The following is a 25,056-nucleotide window of genomic DNA, read 5'->3' on the forward strand; positions in this document are numbered from 1 at the left end:
TCACCTCCCTGATCTGTGACCTCATTTCAAGGTCCCCTTCCGGTTTCTAGTCTGGAGGATGATAGTACGCCCCCAGTATTATATCGCTCCTGAGGCCTGGTAATTTAACCCACAGAGATTCTATGGTGGAGTCGAACCCGCCTTCAGTCTCTACTTTGCTGGATTCTATTACTTCCTTAACATAAACGGCCACCCCATCTCCAACACGCTCCTCCCTGTCCCTCCCCAGCCAACCCAGGATGGCTGCTGCAGGGACTGGTGAGTGCATCCTAGTCCCTATGGCCCTGTAAGCAACACGAGGAACTGCCTCCCCAGGAACTGCCTCACAGAGAACTCACTGAGTACCTGGCCTCTTCCCCCTTAAGGGAGGGAGCAGGGGGAGGCAGGGAGGAGGCACTACTTTGAGGTGTGCAGTACAAGCCCCAGAATCTCATTTCCAGACCTGAGCCTGGCACACTTCCCTGGCATCCCTAAGCAGGAGTGTCACCAGTGGCTGCTGGGGGCTTGTGCAACTGTCAAGCATGTGTCCTAAACATTCCTTGTTTTCTTAAAGATAGTCCAGCCCAAATGTGTGACTGTGACATTAACATTTATCTGAAAAGGGCACCCAGACAGCTTTATTCAAGAATAAATCAACAAATGTCCCCTTCTGATAAGTGACCTTTATGGAGACCAATAATGCAATTCCCACCAGCCTCTGTTCCTCACTGTACAATGTCAACAGTGCACTGTGTGTGCCTCCATTGCCAAGCAGCCATTGTCAGCACTCCTACGCCATACGTGAATATGGACACACTCTCTCTCTCTATTCCATTGGCTATCTCATGTCCACAGACTCCGAGATACATTTGAAGTCCAAGCCAACTTTGAAGAATTGATGCTATCATTGCAGAGAAAGGCATCAGCAATCAGAAGTACAGAATATGTAGATCTGCAGAAAAATTCTGATTTTGCCATTTAAGCCACCTTGACAAAGGTGAACAAATTCCAGGTGAAAGTGTAGGCGGCAGTCTTTGACACTATCACGGCTATTGACTGTAAGAACTCTGGCCTCAGTGTACCCTTTGTTAGATATACGCCATCACCTCCCACTCATGTGCTCAAGTCAACAATTGCACAAAATAATTCAGGGTAAAATCATAGCAAAACATAGCAAAACATGACCACACGGAAAATCATTCCTAAGAAATCCGGTGAATTGGATTTGGTGCTGCCTGTCGCTGTCATCAAAGATCTTTCAATACTGGTGGCAAGTGGAGGGCAGGAGGATGCTACTGTAGCAGAAGTGAGCCATCATTCATCTGCTGTTTTGATGGTGCAGATGGTCCACGGGAGTAGTATGTGAACGGTGCATGGACAGAGAAAAAAATATTGCCAACCTCTGAATTTTCATGGGTCTCCACTTAGGTGAATCTGCTTGCCTGTCAGTGCTGATGGAATCCTGTCCCACATTATCCTGAGTAATACTGCCTCTATTTTAGTCCAGTCCTGGGGTTCAGAAGTTGAAAGAACAAACCACCCAGCACGTGTGCAAACCCTGTGCAACCAGTGTGAGCCAGAAGGTGTTCGACCACGGATTCCATGGCATGTCCACTATTCATGTCTGGCTCATCTTGAAAACTTGCAAGGAAGATTCAACAAGCTTCTCAGGCAGTTTGGCCCCCTTCTGAAACTCATAAGTTAGAAAAAGTTTGCCTCATTGCTTATTTAGATGAAAGCTGGTGTAGCAGTACAAGGCTGAGCATGAGAGCCCTGGTGTGTAATTCACCTCAGCTCCAGACTCACTGTACATGGTATAATCACCAGGATTGGGGGGGGGGGGTTGGACATGACTTGCCTTAAGCTGTACCAGGCCACTAAGCAACTGTGTGGACTAATCCTGAGAGGTAGTGGCTCTCCATGTGCTCTCACATGGGTCTGCCCCTGCCCTGGCTACCTCAGCCATGCTAGGGGCTAAACTGGACTTGCTCTGCAAGCAAAGCAGGAGGCCCACAGAGCAACAGGCTTCTTCCTATTGTGACTCTTCTTCTTCGGAATGGTAGTAAAACATGTTTGACACATTAGGGGGCAGAGGAAGTCCATTCTAATTGGCAATGCGTGTTCGCAATGCTCATTCAGAAAGGCCCTTTGGCGGTGGTTCATGTAGCTCCCACCCAGGTTTCTGATGAAGTCCACAGGCAAGACTGTAGCATCAGGGCACTGGGTGTAATCACGTTTGGCAAAGGTAATAGAGAAACACGAATCATAACAAACAGTATGACCAGTCAGGACTTCTAACACTTTTCTTTACAGCTATAACCAAACTGCACGAAACGAATCTGGTTCCTGGAGAACCTGGGAGGGCTGGAAGTCATGCTACAATTTACACAAGGGCATTCTGCAAACAGTAGACATGGGAAAAGGCAACCACTTGTTCACCTGTTACTTGCTGCAGGTAGAGTTCTGCAGAGACATGCAGGTTTCATTCACTGGACACTTTCAAAAAAAGAAGTTGTGTATCATTTTGTTAATGGAAGTTCTGCAATAAACATTTGCTACAGAGCTATTCTGTGCAAGGAAGGACAAGAGGAACATTGAGACAGACACACAGAGAATAGAGTCACTTTATGTAATGGATTATCAACACACATTTCCACTGGGGGTGGGAGAGAGAAACACACACACACACACACACACACAGAAAACATTCAATCCCCTCCAAAGTTCTGCTTCTAAAAAAGGGAAGCCAAAACAACCTTCTCACTCTCCGACTGTCCATAAAAGGCTTGCTGTGGAGGGCAGAAAAACTACAGGAGCACAAAGTAGGAAGACAGACAAAGTATGCTGGGAGTGTTGAGGTGTTGGGGGGGAGGGCTCTGTCCATTTTGGTGTTGCTCCCCCTTCCCCCAAAGCCCCACTTTGGCTCATGCAAGTGGCATGATGGCATTCCACGTGCCGCAGATGACACAGGGCCTTGTCCCGGCATGCAGTCTGGCTCTCAGTACACGCACAGGTCTGGAAACTTCATCTCGTATACAGGGATGGAGTGGCTCTGAGGCTGGCCATAAGCTGCTGTGATGGTGCCTGAAGGGCTTGGAGGGGGCCTGCAATGAACAGAAGAGACAAGTGGGTGTTAAGGAAAAGGGGGAGCAGGGGAGATTCAGGACTGGTTTGAGATGGGGGCCAGAGGCAGAAAAGTCAATGACTGGCACCTGCCCTGCACATTAATAACCTCTGGCAGGAAGTTTTTCTCTGCAAACCTAGGCCACTGTGTAAGAGCATGCAGTGCCACCATCATGAGCACGGGAATGAGCACTTGTCACAACCTCACCCACACACTGTGGAATCCAGTATTTTACTTGAGAGGAAGTAGTGGAAGAGTGGAAGCTGTAGTGGAAGAGAGGAAGCTGCCTCCCACCAAGTCAGACTGTAGGTCCAGATGGGGTCCGTCCACTACTAACTGGGCAAAGAGGCACTTTTTAAAGTCACGCCCTCAGACATCTAGCAAGGGGTAGTAGTTCACCTGTTACTTGCTGTTACCCCTCTTTGCCACAGCATGGAGGCTTTGCCAGTGATTGTTGCCCATGTCTCACATCTGCATCTTTTTTTAGATTGTAAGCTCTTTGGGGACAGGGAACCATTTATTCATTTGTTTTGCTGTGGTAGTCACTTTGTGAATGCATTTTGGTTGAAAAGAGGTATATAAATATTACAAACATACTAAGGCTTTCGCGGCTGCATCAGTTTAAAGCATAATTTAATATGTTGCTCGAGTCTTTAAACCACAGATTAAAACACATTATAGGATCTAGTTCCAACGTTTCACTTTCAACTGTGGAATATATATATATATTTCTTCATAACAATCTCACTCAGGATTGTCGACAATGACAATGTCTCAGCCTCTCCAGGGTTGAAGGCCAGAGTTCTTTTCTCCCGTTCCTGGAGATGCTGCTGGAGGCTGAACCCAGGGCAGAGAGGCAGACGATGCTTCACCACCACTAGCTCCTTAACATCTGTTGCTTATTCCTTTCTCCAAGGTATGGTTCCTAGCACTGCGTTCAGTGCTATGTTATGGTGTTGCATTCTTTCAGATTTATTTTAATGTGTCCTTTCTTTAACGTTTGCTTTCCTTATGTTGTGAGCTGCCATGGGGCTTTCTCAAAAGCGGCATAAAACTGTCAGACCATCAACTAACTGTTCTGATTGGCCATGGCTGTTCAGGTACCTGGGAAAGGGGTTTTTCCCAATACCCACTGCCTGCTCCTTTGAGGGGAAATGCCAGGGGTTGAATTCTGGACCTTCTGAATGCAAAGCAGGTGGTCTGCACCTTGGCTGCTCCCCAAAGACCGACTATGGCTGGTTTCTCCAATGCCCGTACATGCCCCTCCCCCCGCAAGGCATCATTCCTTACCGTATGGTAATCTCAAATATCTGGTTGAGCTTGCTCTGCAGCAGAGTCGACTGCAATTAAAACATCCATGGTATTAGCATTGTAATGGCAGCTTGAGGACAAAAGCAGGTTTCACGTCACTGTTATGCCACAAAGCCAAAACTTACAGAGAACTAGACATGCTCATAAAAGTTGTGTTTGTTATACTGTGAAAGCTTTTCGTTAGGACAGTGGCAGACCTCCCCAGCCCTGCACCTCAGGGCAAAGATCTGTGATGGCACACCGTGGGATGCCACTGCTCCCCCTGTGCAAATCCACCCCCCCCACTTACCTGGAGTGCGTGGTGTGCAACTCCAGGATATGTCGGGGGAGCCTCCTGAAGGTTCCCCAATGCTTTAAACTGTGCTTCTGGAAAGCTTCTGACCCCGTTGGGAGCCTCAGTCAGGCTTCCGTGGGGTCCAAAGCTGCGCGAGGCTCCACACCCAGTGCATTTGCCCCATCAAATGAATGGGAGTTTCGCCACTGCGTCAAGAAATTCTCAGTCTGCAACATACTGAGTAAGGAAACTAGCAGTGGGATTCCAACAGCTCCAAATGTGCTAGACACTGAAAGAGAGACTGCCCATCAATACCTTTGGGCATTCCATTTCATTTTGGTACCAGTGGGGGGTACCAATCCAGCAGTATGGTTCTCTCTTGCTTCTTACGAGCACACCAACATTCCCTTTAGCATGAGCAAGTTGGGCTCTACTTGTGGGTTTTTTGGCTGGGAGGTAAAGAAGCGAAATCCAGGAAAGGACGCCTTCAAGTAGACCACTGCAACTCATGAACTCCCTCTCAAGAGAAGCTTGCCCGAGGCCCCCAGAAAGAAGAGAAAGCTGTCCCTGTCCTAGTAGGTCTCTATATGAGTGGACTATTCAGATAGGTGGCCCTTGATGGCTGTCATAAGTTTGGTAGGACCGTATTATATTGCTTTGAGTCTCTGAATAGGAGAGGGGAAATCGGGAGCGAATGGAGAGGAACTCCCCCAGCACTAGATGCCTGGCAAGAATTTCCTGAATTTTTATATAATTGTCTCCACAAAGCTTTTTTTTAGTACATAGATGTGGTAAAGTGATAGATTTTTTTTGACCCAAAAATATTGCTGAAAGGGAGAGCAGTTTTCAATGCTTCTAAAAATGTTTATAAAATTAGCCCCTTTTGGAATCAGTTCCAATTTGTTCCATTTTCCCTACACATTCGACTTATTCTCAGTGAAGTGCTATTGGGCGCAATCCTAACCCACTTTTCAGCACTGGCATAGCTGTGCCAATGGGACGTGTGCTGCATCCTGCAGTTGGGGGGCAGTCACAGAGGCCTCCTCAAAGTAAGGGAATGTTTGTTCCCTTACCTCGGAGCTGCATTGCCCTTATGTCAGTGCTGGAAAATCGGTTAGGATTGCGGCCATTGTTTGTGTAATGTAACATTGGCCTGAGGTGTCGTGGTCAGGAGTTGGGAACTGAGGCATGCTGGTTAACACCGGGCAGTTCTGCGCTCTAAGAGGGGGAATCAGAAGACATGATGCAAGATCAGCTCCTGCCACTGGAATGGTGGCAATGACAATGACATACTTCCCTCCTGCAAAATGAAGCTGTTGCTTTTCAGTCACACAAGTTTTCTCTCGCTAGGTATTCAGTGCAACAGTTCGGTCTTCCTTCCTGCTGGCAAGTTCTCCACACTGTATACTACCTGATGCTGGGCAGTGGGGGCAGTACTGACAAGGGGCAAGACAAATGGGGAATGGGAGGGAGGAAGCAAGACACAGAAAGCATCACTCACCCGGGCTCCACAGTGAGCTGCAATTTCTTCAAAGGGAGCTTTCTGGAACTTCTCAACCACCTGTCTCCTTCTCTCCCTCTCCTGTTCCTCCACAGCAACGCTGTCTACTAAAAGAGAGTAGAAGAGGGAAGAGGATGGAACAGGCACAACAAAATGAAACAGATTCCATGTTGCTTTGGTTTGAGTTCCTGGTCCTATACACCTCAGCGCAATTTGTATTGGTTTGGGAGCAAGAAGATCTGCCTAGCAATGGAGCTCAGCTTTCCTCCATTTCTTTAAGATTCAAAGTTAAATGATTGATTCTTATGGAATTGTTTTGGCATGACAGCCTTTTAACTCATGTGTGAACAAGTGCATACACTCACATCCCACTACACATACTGGTGGGGAGGAGGAACCATACACTGAAAGATTCAAGAACCCAAATCAGCTCAGGGGTTCTCAGCTTATTCTTGGAATTAATTTTCCCAATCGCCATTGCTGGTCTTCATGCATGCCTATATGAGGGATAAGGCTATGGTGGTGTTTTGGTCTCACAGCTGTGCAACATTCTCCCACGGGAGTTTTCTTTGCCCCACCTTTGCTTGCCATTCAGCAGGCTGCAGAACATTTTTATTCCATTGGATGTTTGGTTCTTGTAAATCAGGGGTGCTCACACTTTTTTGGCTCGAGAGCTCGAGAGAAACCCAGCAAGGCCCGGAGATCTACCAGTTTTTTTACAATGTTCGCGCAATCATAACATATAACATTTATGTGTACAATGTATGTTGGTGTACCTTGAGCCCCACTGAGTATAACAGGACTTACTCCTGAGTAGACATGCCTAGGATTAGGCTGTGAGGCTGCAATCCTAGCCACACTTACCTGGGAGTAAGCCCCATTGAGTACAATGGGCCTTACTCCCGGTGTTTCCTCCCAGAGGCACCTAAAGGGGGGGGGTCAGCACTCCGCGATCTACTCGTTTTGCCTCGCGATCTACCGGTAGATCGCGATCCACCTATTGAGCACCCCTGTTGTAAATGGATCACACATTTTAAGAAAAATGTTCATAGCTGTCTTCTCATTCTTATGGGTTGTTATCCTGTCCTAAGGCTGTGCTTTAAGTGTGTTTATTTAAGTGTGATACATTTTTGTTAGTCACTTGCGTGATGCTTTGAACAAAAATACAACCCAATACAACCCTTTCCAAACCACAGCATGCAGCCTTGCCAAAAATCCCCACCCCACCCCGTGAACTTACTGAGATTGGGGGGCCTTCTCCTCACCACAGTGGTGGTGAGGGCCTTCTCTCTGTGGTATCTGTGGTGGCAGTTTGGAGGTGTGTGGCCACATGCACCTGCAGATCAGTGTTTGCAACTGTGGGTCGGGACCCACTAGGTGGGTCACGAGACAATTCCAGGTGGATCCCCATTCATTTCAATATTTTATCTTTAATATATTAGACTTAATGCTACCATGATATGTGACTGCATTTGGGGAAATGTTATAGACTTGTACTTTTAACAAACTACTATGTATATTCTTTTAACAATGATAGTAAGGAAACTTACTCCTGGGTAAGTGTGGGTAGGATTGCAGGCTAGGATAGTTAAAAATTTTCCTACTTGATGATGTCACTTCTGGTCATGACATCACTTCCGGCGGGTCCCGACAGATTCTCATTCTGTCCCGGTGCTAAATGTGTGAGAATCACTGCCATAAAGCATATTCTGCCACTGGAATGCTAGCTCCACCGGCGGCAATGCTACTTATGATTAGGTCATAAATACACCTGGGCCTGCTCCTTCTGCTGATCTAAATGGAAACAGTTTGAACGCACAAGAGCTTTGGCTGTGCCTTCAACCTGCAAAGATACATACCAATTGCTTTTTTCAGAGTTTCGTAAGTGATCTCTTCAGCAGGTGCTTTCTGTTGGGAGAAAAGCAGCAGAAAAAGGACACATTAAGACATGTTAGGACATGCAGGCTGGAAAGAAGCACTCAGGTACATAAGAACATCAGAAGAGCTCTGCTGGATCCGGCCAAGGGCCCATCTAGTCCAGTTTCCTGCATCTTACAGTGGCCCCGCCAGACACCAGCTCTGGGAGCACACAGGGCAAGAGGATACCTTGCACCCTGATGCCACTCCCTTGCATCTGGCATTCAGGGATAGGCTACTTCCAAAACATTGCATATGGTTGTCATGGCTTGTAACCTGTTCCTTGTGACTTGTTAAGTAGGAACTCTGCTTTACAGGCACACAGAGGATGCAGAGATACACCTTGCCAAAAAATTTGCTGGTATAAAAAAAATTAAACATCTTATTGTTTATTTATTTAAGCATGATGCTCTGTTAACCACTTTGTGAGCATCTTTTTCTGTTGAAAAGCAGTATATAAATATTTGTTGTAGTGGTAGTAGTAACCCGCAGTAAATTCTGATACAATTAGCAACTGAAAAGTCTAAAAAATAAGAGCCCTGGATTAGACTGGGGAGGACCCACCTATTACAGTGCCCTGGTTCTGATGTTGGTACTATCATAGTACCCTGGTTCTGATGGTCAGATGCTTCCAGGAAGCCCTCAAGGCAGAGAAGCGCTCGTCCTCTGTCGCATGCCCCCAGCACTGCAGAGTCCTCACTGACTCTGATCATGAAAGCTTCACATGACCCTCATTACTCACAGCCTGTGAGAATCATCTCCTGCTCCTCCTCCTCCAGGAGCCTGTTGAATCCCTATCTGAAGCTATCTAAGGCAGGGGCAGCAAAGCAAGGAGTATCACATCCTGTGGCAGCAAATCCCATATATTAATTACGTGTGGAGTTTTTTGTCAGTCCTGAAACAACTGCCAAACTGTCCTCTGTTAACCAATACAGGTTGAACATGCTCCCACAGCAATTTCCCTGCTTGAAGAAAGTTAGCATGTCTTTTCTTCTTTTAGTTTTTCCTTCGAAGTGCTAGTTTTCCACACACATAAAATTATGCTTTGGGACATCTTGTTGGAACACAGTCTCACTGGAACTCACTCTGGCACCCATTATCCAAGCACCGCAGATACTCGCCTATAAGTCGACCTCACAGATAAGTCGAGGGCAGGTTTTGAGCCATCAATCATGGAATTTTCTATGACCCTCGGATAAGTCAGGGGTTAAACTTAGGGGGGGTGTCTGACTATAGATTTTACCTGAGGCCAGATCCTGAAAAATAACCTACCACGAATTGTTACCTAAGAACGGTAGTCTCTAATTTATTAAAAACATAATAAAAGATCATAAGATATATTTTTATTCTTTTTTAAATTCTGGTCTTCACCACCTTTTTGTAAACACTATCAGAGTAAGTGCACTGTAAACAACATACCAGTAAAACAGTGGTTCCCAACCTAGTATTCATGTACTCCCAGGGACACTCAACAGGACCTGTAGGAGTACTTGAAAAAGAATGGAATAATGGCAGAAAAAGGCAGGTCATACTCCAGAATGCTTTGCAGGGCCAGCAAGGCAGGAAGGAAGATAGCTAGTTGACTGTGAAAGCCCCACCAACAGCTAGTTTTTGGTCATGAATTCATGTATGAACCAGTGATTGAAAACCAGCACAGTAAAAAAGCTGAAACATAATATGGAAAGTGATCAATCACCCAGAATTTCTCAGCACGCTTCTGGTGCAAAACAGTGCAAAGGCAGAGTCTTCTGTTCTTCAAGCAGATAAAAAGAGAAAACACTCGATGAATACATGAAGTCTGGGCTTTCATATGGAGGAGATGAGGGCTTGTTTTGCTAATTACAAACATTTTACTAATAGGAAGGGTACAATTTATGGAAATGGCTGCCAAGGGATATGACAGTGAAAAAGGTTGAACCATGAATCAAATCCACCTTTAAGGTGTCTGAGCCAGACAGAGAAGCTCTACATACAACATACAACCCATAACACATAACTGGGAGTGTGCAATTCAATTCACAGCAGAGAGATGCAGTTGCATATATTCACAGCCTTTTTTACTCAGAAGTAGACCCACTGCTTTCCATTGGTGTTTTTCTTAAGTAAGGGTGCACTTCCCTCCTGGGAAGGAGGGTCCCATCCTGGTGTTTCCAAAAACAGACCTGCTTTGCAAGCATTTGCAAAAGGGAACCAGGCTGCAGCAGAAGGAAGGAGACTAAAAGGTGAACTTTGGCTGGAATTTCCCAGTTGCCATCAAAACAATCTCTGCCCTGCCTGCCTGCCGCTTGGCATCAGAAGAATAGATTGTATAACCCCAGTTTATCTAGCTTCTCTGAAGATGCTGGATGAAGCCACCCACCCTTATTCCTGCTGCTCCTTGAGCGCAACTATCTGCCCGCAGGCGTCAGTTTCCAGGCAGAAAATGAGGTATTCTTAATGCCATGCAACCCTTCATTGGTATGCAGTGAAGAGAGTCCTCCCTTCACGGCAAGACACTGCTGTCATTACCATGTTTAACTGTGTGGGCAGAAGGGAGCAGAAACATGTCCAGTCGTGATTTTCTAGGTGAGAAGCAACGGAACCTGGCTGAGTCACTATAGCTGGTGTCCATCCCATGCTCTGAGAAAGTTAAGCCAGGGGTAGGACTTCTTATTTGTTAAGCAGCCAACACACCAGGACAGCCTCTTGTGCAAGCCTCACTGGAATGCAGTCTCTTGCACAACTCCCATTCATTCCTGTGAGGCTTGTACAGGAGATCGTCCCAAGAGGAAAGTTCTAAAAATGCCTGCACTTGTCCCCTTGTTTTCATTGGTCACTCTCATGTCCCACAATGGACCCAAGGTGGGCTCCCTTAAAGTGTTTCACTCAGGCAGACAGAACAGAAGGACAGCAGGATTCATCTAGAAGCAAAGCAGCCACTAACTGGTGCACAAGGCAGACCTCTCAGAGAATCAGATGATGTAATTAGTACTAACCAAAGCTTAGGGACACAAAGAGGATTCAGCTCCAGAGCTTGTCCCCACTTCAGCAGACATCCCTGTAATATAGGGCACAGCCAAAGCAGCCCTACTTCATAGCCACAATACTTACCCTGTTGGCAACCTTCAGTCTCGGACGACTATGGTATCACGCTCTGGATACAATACTTACATGGGCTAGAATTCAAAACAAAGGCCTTGTGGGGTTGAGGTCACCCAAACAGCCAACCAAAGTTAAACACTGAAGCAGCTTTTGTGCCCAAACTTGATATTACATGTCATTCGCACATGAACTTCCTCTTTTTTTCTTTCTTTCTAAATCAACAACTCTTTGCAGGCTGTGAATCTGAGTAGAAGGGTAGCTCCTCAAAATCTCTCTCTCCCCAAACAATTCTGGAGTTGGGAAGATAGTTTGAGCTGAAAAACAGCCAGAAGAGAAGGGGTAAAGCATTCCCCCCCCTCCACTAAAACTCTTCCTCCACTCAGATTTACAGCCTATCAAGACTGTATGCAGCTAAAAAACAGAAAGGGGAGCATTTAGGACCAGTTCTCTCCCTATTTCCCAAATCTGATTTGCAGGAATGTTCTACCTCCTCTTTTTCAGGGCTGTTCCTCGACTCCACTTCCACCTGTAGGGAGATGGTCTCTCCAATGCTCTTCCTCTTTGATAACCGATCTTCATCTGCAAGAACAGGGAGAAGTGAGGCAGAGCTGTTCTACAATACCACCATCCTGGCAGCTGGGAAGGAGATACCTTCTGGTATTTGCAGGCATTCAAGCAAAGAAGACTCCTCTTTTTGGACTCTTTCTAGTTCTAAGAAGACTATCAGATCTGAAGCTGCCATCAATGGATTAGCCCATCTAACCTAATACTGTCTCCTCCAGCTGGGGGTGGCTCTCCAAGCCTTCAGAATGAGAGAGGTCAGAGATCCTTGAACAGCAGATGCAAGGGGTCTAACCTGATACCTTCTGAAGGTAATTTGTGCTCTGTCTTGATTTAATCTGCTCCAGAGCTCAATGGGCAGTGATGACTCCTCCCAAAAAGAAAAGAAGGACCAATTTTGGACAGAAAAACTGCTCCATTGCCCATTTGGTGTCAAAACACAATGAACTCAGTGTGCAATCTATTTTGTCTGTTTTATCAGGCAATTACATTGGCAGCTCAATCCTACTTCCTGTGTGCCAATGCAGCTACACCAATAGGGCGGGGACTGCATTCCATGGGGCAGTTTCAAGCTGCCAAGGTCTACTCAAGTAAGGGAAAATTTGTTCTCTTGCCTTGGGTTAAGCCCTTGCTGTCCTGCTGGATCTAGTATATAGCTGGTGCAAGTCCAAGTGAACCTGGGATGGCAGATTGAGGCCAGGAAGAGGGATTGGATATTGGTGGTGCCACTGCCACTGACACCACCCCTTCCTGGCCTTGATCTGCCTTCCTCCCCGCCCCAGTCTCCTCCCCTTTCCTCCTTCTCCCCACCCTGTTCCGCCCACCCCTGCCTACCTCCTACCAACTATTCATAACAAAAATGAATAAAAATCAGAATCTGGCAATCCAATTCTATGGAAGGCAGGAGGCTGGCTGAATAAGATTTCTAGGATTAACAGCTTTCGTGATTTGCACTCTGCACCTCTGAGTAGCAAAGCCAGATTGAATTGCACAAAACAGAAATTACAGTTGAAATTGTCCTTAATTTGCATAATTTAACCCGCAATTTCTGTTGCTTTGCATATTTCAATCAGGTTCTATTACTCAGGGGTACAGAGTGCAAAACACAGAAGCTCTTATTCCTGGAAATCTTATTCAGCCAGCCCCCTGACTCCTTCAGCAGACAAGGTCCCCACAATCTGGACCACATCTTTGCCATCATATGGATCGGAAATGTTTTTAAAGAACATTAATGGCGAGATTCCCCAGGGGAGTTGACCTGCACCCGATATCACATTCTGCATTTGTTCCCTTGCTCCAAAGGGACGTACCTGTCAGTTGGGGGATGTAGGGGGTGCTGAGCCTGTCAGAGTTGTAGCCACTCCCTCCCAGAACCTCACTGATCTTGCTTTGCCGGAAGAGGATCTCTGGCCCGAGACGGTCCAAGTTCCTGGACAGCCTATTGGATGGAACACAACTGTTAGCGAGAGGCCATCCCATTGCATTTCTTCATCAGGTTGCTTAGCAGCTGGTCATGGAGGGGAGAGAGTGCAGCAGGGAGGATGCAGGACAGACAGAGCTGAGGGAAGGAGAGCACCAAATCTCTTCCATGGCTGTGACTGTACAGGAACACTTCTGTTATGTGGCTCCTCTCCTGACAGGGGCAGCAGCTTTGAAGCCAACAGGGATTCTCTTACCTGGGTTTCTCTGTAAACACCCCTTCAGGGAGCAGGTACGGGGCCTCCTTCTGCCTCATCTCTATGACCTGCAAAGGGGAAAGATTCACTCAACCAACCGAGAGCATCCAATCCCAGTCAGCAATCCCAGCACTTAGTCATCAGGGTGATGGTGCGACTTTGGGTACCCTGCTTGACACCCACTGACATCTTCCCCCACCAGACTCAGTGACTAAGAAGTGCTGGAAGCAGCCATCCTGTGTAGGACCAATACATTCAAACAAAGAGCACAGAAGGCCTTAAAAATCCAGCAGCCCATCACAAAGGAGGATTAACTGTCTCAACTGTCTGTCATTCAAGCCTACAACACAGCAACATCAGGGCCAAACTAAACACTGCAGAGCAAGTCAAGGATGGTTCCTGTGGGTTGGCAACTCTAGCAGCACCTCATCCCTTTGAGGTTCTGCCTCCTGTAGAGGAAGGAAGAACCTGGAATTTGTCCCGGGCCAGAAGACACTGCCATAAATATCTCCACATATTTGCAACTTATAGTACCTTTCTGGGGATTTTAGTTGTAAGATGCTTTGGGAGTCAATCTTGGCTGAAAAGTGGGGTTATATACTGAATAATCAATGCATATAATGCCTGAAACTTCTAGTGGCAGCTACTGATCCTCATCTCTTCCTCATGTCTTCGGGTAAGCAGATGTAATCAACACTTCCTTGTCCATCTACCCCCAATGCAGGGGTTGTCGCCATGCTGGTTCTTACATAAGCTGACATCACATATCTGCTTCCAATGAAAGTTACCAGGAGATACGAGGAAGGAGAGACAAGGACCAATAGTGGCCACATGTTTCAGACCTCAGTGGACGACTGATCTGTCTAGACCTCAGTGGACGACTGATCTGGTGACCAGGAGACGCCCCAGAAAGAAGCAGAGAACAGACACATGCAGGAGGAGAAAGGAGGCAGGGTGAGGGGAGAGAAGAAAGGCCAAGCAGCTGACCTCGTGGATATGCTGGCAGAAGGCAGGTACTGTGGTCAACTGGCTGATGAGGTTCAGGTAGGCAGCTCCAAGGGCATACAGTGCACAGCGATTATACAATGGCAGGTTATCCTCATTGACCTGGGCCAGCTCCTGTAAAGATGAGCGTGATGTTATGGACCCTAGGAATGGGGAACGACTGTGGCTAGGAATTGGTCAACAGGTCAGAAACATTCAGAAAAGTAATGGTCTGTATTCAGAGCTGGCGCTGCTAGTGGTCTTGGGACAAAGCCTGACACCGGGCACCTTCTGGTGCATTAAGCTCCACCACTGCCACTGATGCTGAAGGCTCTGGAGGCGGCCAGGTGAGGTGAGCCACCTGATGGCCAATGCCTGACCTGGCTGACCTCTGTTGCCATGCAGCACAGTCCGTACCTGCATGGCCAGCACCAGGCGGATGAGATCCACCACCACCTCCTCATTGGCCAGCTCGATGCTGATTAGTGCCAGCAGGCTGTAGAGGGCCTCATAGTGGATGTGCCCATTGCTCTCCTCCTTGCAAGTCAGGTACATGTGTCGATACAGCTGCTGTGAGTGCTGGAAGTAGAGAGCACAGTTGAAAGAGGCATAGCTAAACATATTTTTCCATGCAGTGCTTCCAAGTTATTCACCATGATCGGGTAGGATGCCTTTTTCCTTTAATGTATTTTCAGCTGATTCTCATCCCTGCTAACATAAAGTCTTTCTTCCTTAGGCAAGAGGGAGAGCCTGCTGTGGGATGGGCAAAGGGCATCTAGGGCACCACTTGATCTCTGGCCAGTCCTGATGACAACCCCCTCCCAGAGGCTTCATGGGAGACAGGATCCTGTCTCCCATGAAGGAGACATGCTGGATGCTGGATGTATCTGGTTGCAAGGGAGCTCCCAACCAGAAAAATAGCAGCAGCCATGGCAGTGACCTCTAGACTTGCATTCCACATACTACTCACTCTGACCCCTAAATCTTTCCCCCATTGGTTGATCAGCAGCCGGCCTACCCCTCATCACATATTGTCAAGTTCTTTTCCAGCACCTGTCCTACCTTCTTCATGAAGACGGTATCCTGGCGTGAACACTTGTCTACTTTCAGCTTCAGGACAGAGATATCACTGATGGTGCTGTGCAGAAGAATGACAAGAAACCACAGCTAAAGCAGAAGCTCTCCTCTCTTTTAGCAGATGGTGGGAGCATCTCAGATCCCTGAACCAATAGCTATAGCAATGGATGTATGATGGGAAAAACCAGGTTGTCAGCAAGCAACGATGGAGACCTGGCCCTCAACAGAAGCTTTAAAAAAATTATAAGGGGCCCAAGGATTGGTGGTTGTCTGAAGACCCTCCTCCAGTTGGGATTATACTGTTTGTCAGTGTTGGTGATCTGCCCCATTCCATGTGTGAGATCCAGGACAGTTGCCTCCCCACCACCCACCAAAGGGCCTGGGTTGGATACGTACAGACTACTGAGAGGCAGAAACTAAACTGAATAATGCAGGATTTAAGAAGAGATTTCCCTTATGGTTACATAGATGCTGGTTAAACTGTACCAGCTCTTTGTGGACTCAAGATACAATCAAAACAAATTCAATGCTTTTTCTCTCCTCAATGGTTGAAGTTCTCATTGTATAATGATTTCCCCATCACGCATCATTGTATCACGATCATGATGTGCGAGTGAAAGCCTGAGTAAACATAGGGAAAGTGCCACCATGACTGTACATAGTTTGTGGGATTTGAGCTTGGACCACAGTACAGCTATGAATACGACCCAACCTTGTGGGAGCCCAGCCATGGGATTGCCACCCCACTAAAAGGCAACTTGTGTCCAGTCAGACCAAAGCATTTGGTCCCATCCAAAAGTTGGGTCATTTCAATGTTACTTCGTCTGCTCATGAAATATTCTCCTACTGGAGAGCCACTACCAGTTAGAGCAGACAGTATTTGGGCCAGCTGGACCAATGGTCTAACTCAGGATATAATTACATAGCCTTAGAGTCAAACTACACATGATGCTTGAAGTATTATTTGCCCTGATGGGTTAACTTTTCTTTAGGCAACAGCTGTTAGATCAGAATCTCCCACAGAACAGGCAGAAGCAAGGGTTGATGTGCTTTCATTATACATATTTGGGGGGGGGGGAGGCTGACCTGACTGCAATTCATCCTCCAAAAAAACTCTCCTAGATGCAGCCAATTTTTTTATTTGGGGGGGGGGCAGATATAAAAAATGACTATGGCAGAGAGCAGGGTAAAAGCCCCCTACCCCCCACCACAGCCATGTTCCCACTGCTATTAAACTAATGAAAAACAAAGCCCATCAGGCAAACCATGCATCAAAAGAGGGAAGGAAACACTAAAAAGGGCCTGTTAGCAATGCATTTGAAAAGAAACATTCATTAAAAGGAATCTTTTGTTTTAAATGCAGCTTCTTGGAGTTATAAGGGCAATTAATTACAAAAGGTTAACCACAAAATGTCAGTTTTGCCATGCTAAATGTGACTTTGCAAAGCATTAATTAAAATCCCCGATATGTGCATTGATTAAATCACATGAAAAAATTGATTAAATCACATGAAATCCTGATGGGGATCATTAACACACCTCTCCCCCTCTCAGGAAACAAGACAGAGCAGGTAATTCAGAATCCCTGGATCCAAGAAGACATTTAGATGGGGAGAACTACAGAAGCATCCCTAGCCGAGGAAATTAATTTGGAGGGCCAGCTACTGGAGGAGAAATGCTCTTGTCCCTGTTCTTTTTAATTTCTGCTTATCTTTTTGTGGTGTAGACTTTTTGTACTGAGCAGTGTACCCTGTATATCATGGAAAACCAGGATAGAAATATTTCAAGTTAGAGTTGAGGTGAAAAGTGCTCAACTTTCTTGAAATAGTTTTAGTGACCAATGGAAAAATGGCTCTCTTTTCCAAGAGTTTCTCAATATACACTCTTAAGAAATATTCAGTTATTTTTTGCTAATGCTCTTGCTTGCTCTCACTCTCAGCTGTCCTCACATAGTCAAAGGTGGTCATAAGAACTTAAGAAGAGCCCCGCTGGATCAGGCCAAAGGCCCATCTAGTCCAGCTTCCTGTTTCTCACAGTGGTCCACCAGATGCCTCAGGGAGCACACAAGACAACCAGAGACCTGCATCCTGGTGTCCTCCCTTGCATCTGGCAAGGGAATCTGGCAGTCCTATTTGAAATCAATAAACAGGAACAGAGCATAATAATAATAATAATAATAATAATAATAATAATAATAATAATAATAATAATAATAATAATAATAATAATAACAACAACAACAACAACAACAACAATAATAATAATAGAGTGGGTAGAAGACAAAAAGGTCTGTGTCAATGATCTGAGACGTAGACATGAGGAAGTCATAGGTGAGCCACAAGCAAAACCGCAGAAGGACCATGACAGCCAATGTAGCGCAATGTGGGGAGTGACATTTCATTGCTCTTTGATCCTCAGGAATGAAACCCAGATGAACCACAAGGCCAGCCTGTGCATCAACCCCAAAAGAAATCAATCCCTGCACACCTGATTGTCTGGAATTTGTGCTTGTTCCCATGGCGGTCGATGAAGCTGATGAGAATCTGGAGGACAAACTGCCGGATCTCCGCATCTTCTAACAGTGCCGCCGAGAGAAGCCTGTCCAAGAAGGAGCTGGGGAGGGCTGTCAGCATGTTACTACACTGGAAACCAGTGGAGACCTGCAGGTTCCATAAGGAGCACTTCTGTTAACTGGTATTGCAGGACTCAGTTCTTAACAAATGCAGTAGAGGATGGGCAACAGCTACAACTAGAGAGTGGACTTTACAGGGTAATGTGTTGGTTCTCCCTCTTTCCAACTGCTGGATGAAGCAGATGTTTTGAGTGGTGTACGGGGGGGGGGAGTAGTGGCAAACTGGCAGGAAGTGCTGTGCACCCCATGCCTGCCCACTGCCTCCTCCAGATACTTTACCTCCTCTTGGGAAAGGGAGTGAGAAGAGTATCTGGGCAGCAGCAGTTTTCTTTCTCCTCCTCCTCCTCCAGCGCCACTGCCAAAAAAAAAAAAAACATGCAGTGGCACTGAAGGTGGAGAGAGAGGAAGCTGTTGTGATTCTCTTCCTCCCCTTCCAGGACAGCAATCAAGAAGTGGGTTGTGGCACCACCACTCCGTCCTCTCCCTGCTTTCCTCAAGGAGGCAGGGAGGAAGGAGCCTAGAAGCGAAAGAGGCTCCTGCCACCTAACCAATTTTGAAGAACATGGGCAGAAGAGGATGCAGGGAAGACAGCAGTGAGGGGCTGTGTGGGGAATGTGTGCTTAACTTGTGTCTCCTCAAGGTGTGTGTGTGTGGGGGGGGGGGAATCTGGGACGGGGCTTTGGTCTGGGCCAAGAGCTGTCAATGGGCTGCCTGAGTTGCAGTAATCACCCTGAACCCTAAAGTCACTCTATGATCCAGGAAACCTCCAACCGACAGCCCTGGTAGATCACCAGACAGGAAACACCACCAGGGATTTCCAGCTCTGGCCCTGGTGGCTCCCAACATCCAGCTTCCGAGCAGGGAAAGCCAACAGGTAGGCTTTGGTTTGGTTAGCATTCTCCAGTCCAAAGTTATCCACTCTCCAGGTGCATCTGCAAGTCTCTGTACACTCATTAAGACAGGTACATGACATTAAGGCACACTGAGCAAGTATAAGTCATGGCAGAACTGAATCAGCAGGTGACATGAAAAATCTCACACATATAAAAGCAGCAATGCTCAATGCTGCCAGGCAGCCAAGCTGTTAATGGTACATACCTGTAGGAGTGATTTCAACAGCATTATCTGGGTAAGGCGATTCCTGTTCTCCCTGTAGGGGCAAAGGCCATGATTAAAGTCAAGTGGAAAAAGGCCTTGAGAAGTTACAGCAGACCCATCAAAATCAGAGGAAAATAAACAGGATTTCCTCAGCTGGAAGCAATCTTTAGCTACACAATGCAACGAATACCAAATAGTGCAAGAAACTCTTGCACAGATACAACCTCAGCAAAGCAGCATTCATGCCAAAGACAGGCTGGAGGAGGATGAGGCCTGCTGAGCACCTTCACCTGCAAGGTGAGGGGAAGACAGAGCCCATGTGGCATGCTCAGGATTGCAGCCTAACACAGGAGGGCGGATTAGGGTGCAAATGCTACCAGAGCTCTCCCCCAGCTTCTCTCTTCTACCCCAAGTGTAGAGAAAGCTTTTGCCAGAACATCAGAACAGCCCCACTGGATCAGGCCATAGGCCCATCTAGTCCAGCTTCCTGTATCTCACAGTGGCCCACCAAATGCCTCAGGGAGTACACAAGACAAGAGACCTGCATTCTGGTGCCATCCTCTGCATCTGCAACCAGGTGAACTACTCCACCCCTGTATCCGGATGGGTTACTCTCCCTATTCTGCCCCCCCCCCGGCTCTGGTCAAAACTAGCTCATTCTTTTCCCATTTTGCAAAAATGCAAAGCTGCTCCTTCCACCTCTTTGCCTTCAATTACCTGTAATTTCTTGCTTTTCTCAGTAGCTACTGATGATATTTTCCCCTCCACTTTCCTAGGCTCTCATCTCATCCCAAGCAAAGATTTAAAGAAGCGACTCCTATCAGCTCAAGTTAAGAGCTTCTTTTTTTGTAAACGGATAATGGGGGAGTGGGAGACTTCTCGGAAAAGAACACATCAGTGGGCTTTAATGGGTTCTCTGCTCCTCTCTAGCAGGTCAAAGCATAATGGAGACCAGAGGAGTGTTTAACACCCGGATGCACAGAGCAGGGAAGTGCCAGAGACATTCTAAGCTTTTAGCAAAATGGACCTCCAATTTGCCAAAAGATGATCTACAAGGAGGCTTCTTTCTCACCGCACACCCGTACAGGGAATTCTTAAGGGCTAAATCTACCATCATGCTTTGCAGCATCCTAAGTTCCTCCTGCAAGTCTAAGAGGGAGAGAGCAGCTCCCTCCTCCTCCTCCTCCTGCAAAATGCTAAGAGGGAGAGAGCAGCTTATAAGTCCTAACTGTGTTTTTGTCTCCTGCCCTTCCATAAGGTCTTTTCATGTTATCCACACACACATGCAGGTGGAAAGTGCCTGGTTCATGGGCACCTTGAACCACCAGGGAGGTTCATGGCACAGCAAGAATTGGAACCCAGACTAGCATTCTGCTCATTAGAGCCACCCTCATATATTTGGGGGTCCTCAGCGAAACACCTCCCCACCGGTAGCCTCCTCCTCTGCCATCTCAAGAGCTGGGGGTGAGTTTTCAGCAGTGGTGGTGGGAAGTTCATGGATCAGGTCTTTTGGGCCCTGGATAATCAACAACCGCTCGAGGATGGCAACTGCTGGTGTGCCTATCATACCACTCTGGCACATATGCCACCTTCCACCTCCTCCAAATTCCCCAGCCTTCTAACTTCTTCTATCACACATGTCTTACAAGGTTAGACTGTGGTGAACCTACAGTAAGAGGGCATTTCACAGCAGGGAGACATGGACTGAATGTCCTTCTGCCTGCCGCTAGAACCTGAGGTCTAAAGAGCAGTGGGAAGAGGGGGCGACCTCGCAAGCTGTCAAAAAAGCTGACAAAAGCTGAGGGTGGCTGTTTCTAAGGTGTGTCTGGCCCAAGCTACTACATAGGTAGATCAACACTTATTGGAGCTGCGACTGGCAACACAGTCCTGAGCCCCCTCCATTTCGACCCCTACTGGCTTCCCAGAACTCAAGCACAGTCATTTCCCAGCCCTTAATTGGTGATTAAGCAAACCCTAAGCAAGCTGGGACCTTTGACTTGCAAGACCTGTGCTCTGCCCCCCCCCCACTTGTCTTGTGCCTTCCTCCGACAATCATAATGTGTGGTAGCTCTCCCAGGTAGGGTGTACAGATGTGGTTGGGACTCTCCTAATGTACAGGGAGAGAGGTGGTCTCTCTGGCTCATTCACACTCGGACGCACCATCTCATACTGCAGGTGGGATGCTTGGATGACTGGCTGCTCCTTCAGATAACAATGAAAAAATCCTGCCCATAACAAACCATAAAGCAAAGGAGAAGGCAGAGTTAGAATTCTTAACCCCAACATGCTGATTTTCTATGGGGAGGGAATATTCTTATGGAGGAGCACTCAGTCATGGGTGACTGAACAATCCAGGCACAGCTTCACCACTTCCATGGTGTTCTTTCATGTCAGCTACATTGAGCCCTGGTTCCAGGGTTGAGAATCAAAAGCATTTCCTCTGAAAAGCAGGGGGCTGTCAAACCTGACCCCTTACCTGCAGTATGACGTAGAACACCATGTGCAACCTCCCCAAACTCATTCATTTCCATAAGTGCATGGGATGTACTGCACACAGATGCCACCTCCACTGAAATTACTGCAGAGGAACACTATGAGCCCATAGGAGTCTATGGAACCCTGGACTGAAGCACTGGGTCTAGGCAAAGAATCAAGAAAGGAACACAAATGCAGAAGCATCACTGACAGCCCTCCAAAACTATGCGTCCCCAGTGTGCTTTTGCATTGCCACTTATTGGAACGGTAGATGCCACCAACAAAAGGATCCATTTTCATTAAGAAAGACAGTGCGAAGAGAGAGGAGGGAAAAGAAACAAGAAAAGGAATTTTTTTAAAAGGGGGGAGAGAAAGAGAAAAAGATGAAGAAAATGCATTTGTCCTCACCCAGCTTTGCCCGTGTCTAGAGGGTGATGTAGAGAAGGAAGCGGGACTTTGCTCATGATAAAGAGCATGACCTCCGACCTCTGATAGGTGGGCAGGGTGCTGGCAAAGGAACCTGGGGAAAGACAGAGCAGAGAGAGCATGCAAGACAGTCCAGCGGAGGAGAGGCACAAGTGGTGGGACCAATCAAGGTGGAAGAGGAAAATCTCTTCTCAAGCAGGAGGCAGAGGCCAGCATCTCACCAGGACCAACATTCCTGTTGGGAAAAGGACCCCTTAACCCCACAGGCATCAGAAGGAGCAGTGACAATCCAGACCCCAGCACAGCTGAAGGAAGGCACAAGTATACTTCAGGGTAACGGGCTTCTTTCATGAGGGACACTGGCTGAAGTGGCTTTAAAAAGCACATTCATGGAGGAGCAGCCTATCTACTGGCCAGGATGCCTAAATGGAGCCTCCAGCTTCAGAGGGAGTATACCTTGAAAGATGAAATGCCAGGGACAAATAGTGGGGGGACAGGACAAGACAGATACCTTCAGGTCCTGACTGTGGGCTTCCTGGAAGCGCCTGGGAGGCTACTGTAGGAGGCAGGGTGCCTGATCAAGGAAGGCTACTTGTCCAAGCCAGCAGGGCTCCCTTATCATTCACACTTTCACTGCTAGAGCACCAACCACACTGCTCAGTTCATTAAAATGCAGCCAGGCAGTCCCGGCCATCAGGCCAACCTATTGTTTTTTTGAGTCTGGATTTAACACCTCACTGTTGGAAGACAAATCACTGAGAAAAGCAATACATGTATGGGGTCAGGATTCTAAACAGCTCTCTCTCTCTCTCTGACACATAAATATTTTGTTTTTCAACTGAGGTGGGGAAGAGTTAAAAAGAGGGTAAACAAATGCAATGCCCAGTGCAGACGAATGGGAGATAATGTTGCACCAAGCAGGTGTGGTACTTTCATACGAGGGAACAGAGACAAGCTAACAAGTCTGTCTTGGATTAACGATCTGTGTGTATGCATTTCTTATCAGAAGGTGAGAAACATAAGAAGAGTAGTATGTTAGAGGTGTAGCAACAGGAGCAAAATGGAGCAGAATAAAGTGTTTTTAATGAAAAGAACAGTAACAGAATGGACATGGTGGTGGACATGTCTCAAAGCAATGCACACATGGTTTCTGGATCTCTTCTAGGATCTCCCCAGTCTCAACATGCTCCCTCCTTCTAAGAAAAGCCAAAAGCCCAGGTGGACAGGTAGGACTTACCAGGATAAGGCAACGCTACTCATGCAAACAGCATTAGGTTCAAGCCCCAGCATCACACTGGATTGCAGGTTCACAGGAGGCAGCACTTAGGATCAGCAGGCTGTGTGGGACTTGCTGGAGCAGTGAACCTGCTCACCATGGGGCATGTTCAGAATTGCTATGGATCCCTTCTTTTGAAGGGAAACAGACAGGCGTGCCTCAAGATCTATGCTAACATCATTTCAGCATGGGCAGACCCACTTCAGTTCCCTGAGTCTGCATGTGTAGGAATGAGTCCAGGATCCAGCAGGAAAACTTGGGTCCATACCTCTCTCTCTCTCTCTCTCTCTCTCTCACACACACACACACACACACACCACTCACCTCCCCTGATTACAGTACACATAGGGCTGGTTCACACATTTGACACTGGACAACATCAAGCAATGTGAATGGTACACTGCAGATAGAACTCCTGCATTACTTTAGACAGTGCTTCCCCACAAAGTCTGTTCACACATTCAGTTGCCAAGGTGAAAGCTGCCTGTGAACCAGCTCTTAATCCCAGGCAGCTGAACATGTTAACAGATTCCACTGAGAATTAAGGCAATACAAAAACGTTCTATCCACGATGGTCTGTTTGCACCTGCAAGTCACCACTTGTTGCAGTCATCTAGTGGTGAGGGTAAAGCTGCAATCCTATATAAACTTTCCTGGGAGTAAGCCCCATGGAACACAACCTCTGAGTAGACATGCAAAAGATTACACTGTAGGTGTGTGAGCAAATCCTTGGACACCCTGTGGAAGCACAAGCGAACAGGGAACTAGCAGGTGCTCCCAGAATACCAATGCAGCCTTACAAATCATTGGTCATTTCCTCCCAGTTCTTAGCAGTCACCCATCAGCAATTTCCATGCCTGTGAAAAGATAGTGTGTAAATACACACAGCTTGGCACATGGAGACTTGTTGGGCAAAGTCACTTTTCCCCTGAATATCCAGCATTTCTTCCTCTCTATCTAAGATCACCATTTAACATCCCACAGAATTCCCTTTTAATCCCCAAAGGCAAAGATTCTAGCAAGCAGCCATCATACCTGCCTCTCTCTCACACTCTCAGGCAGCATCTCTGATGATTCCTGAGGCTATTCTGACCTCTGCTGGTTGCATGAATGCAGAGCTCAGAGGCATTTGCTCCGATTCCTAGAAACGCAAGAGCAATGGCTTCTTCCGCATTTGCATCTTACTGCAGATGAGCATGGCTTAAATGGAGTTGCAGCTCAGCCCCCAAACTTTGTTTTCACCTGAGCAAACCTGAAACATGTGACTTATTGGGAGCCTGATGACAGCTTGTGAAGGAACTGCAAATGGCTTCTGCACACAGAGTCCAGGGAACATGACCTCAGGGGCATAATGAGTTATTAAGCACATTGATATGAAGGTGGGGCCTCCGTATCCACGGATTCTACATTTGCGGATCTGGCTCAATGCATGTCCCCTGGACCCGTGTTGAGCCAAATGTGGTCCAACCTGAGCCCTCTGGAGATGACAGGACCACAGCTTTGCTCATTCTGGAGGGCTTTCTGAAGCCCACAGAGGACATGCACGTCCACCTGTAGCCTCTTTGGACTTTGGCAAAAAAGAAAAAAACCCACAAAAAAATACAACTTCCTGTTCCCAGAGGGAGACTGGAAGGTTTTTTTTTTTTTTTTTTTTTTTTTTTTGC

General features: G+C 47.0%; 1 protein-coding gene across 8 annotated transcripts in view; it reads right to left on the reverse strand.

Moving 5' to 3' along the window:
* Nucleotides 1-2,271: 2,271 nt before the first annotated feature.
* Nucleotides 2,272-25,056, reverse strand: part of EFR3B (EFR3 homolog B) — a 137,673-nt gene continuing 114,888 nt past the window's right edge. For all 8 annotated transcript variants that reach the window (XM_066626724.1, XM_066626728.1, XM_066626723.1 and 5 more), the window contains 13 exons: nt 22,099-22,210; nt 19,216-19,267; nt 17,973-18,145; nt 15,471-15,546; nt 14,826-14,987; nt 14,412-14,543; nt 13,425-13,492; nt 13,059-13,186; nt 11,675-11,766; nt 8,049-8,097; nt 6,190-6,296; nt 4,394-4,443; nt 2,272-3,083 (listed from right to left, as the gene is read on the reverse strand). In XM_066626724.1, coding sequence (XP_066482821.1) covers nt 2,978-3,083; nt 4,394-4,443; nt 6,190-6,296; nt 8,049-8,097; nt 11,675-11,766; nt 13,059-13,186; nt 13,425-13,492; nt 14,412-14,543; nt 14,826-14,987; nt 15,471-15,546; nt 17,973-18,145; nt 19,216-19,267; nt 22,099-22,210 — 1,307 coding nt within the window. In that variant the 3' untranslated portion in view covers nt 2,272-2,977. The remainder of the gene's footprint in view (nt 3,084-4,393; nt 4,444-6,189; nt 6,297-8,048; nt 8,098-11,674; nt 11,767-13,058; nt 13,187-13,424; nt 13,493-14,411; nt 14,544-14,825; nt 14,988-15,470; nt 15,547-17,972; nt 18,146-19,215; nt 19,268-22,098; nt 22,211-25,056) is intronic.

Source organism: Tiliqua scincoides, chromosome 1 (assembly GCF_035046505.1).
Source record: "Tiliqua scincoides isolate rTilSci1 chromosome 1, rTilSci1.hap2, whole genome shotgun sequence".
Taxonomy (NCBI): Eukaryota; Metazoa; Chordata; class Lepidosauria; order Squamata; family Scincidae; genus Tiliqua; species Tiliqua scincoides.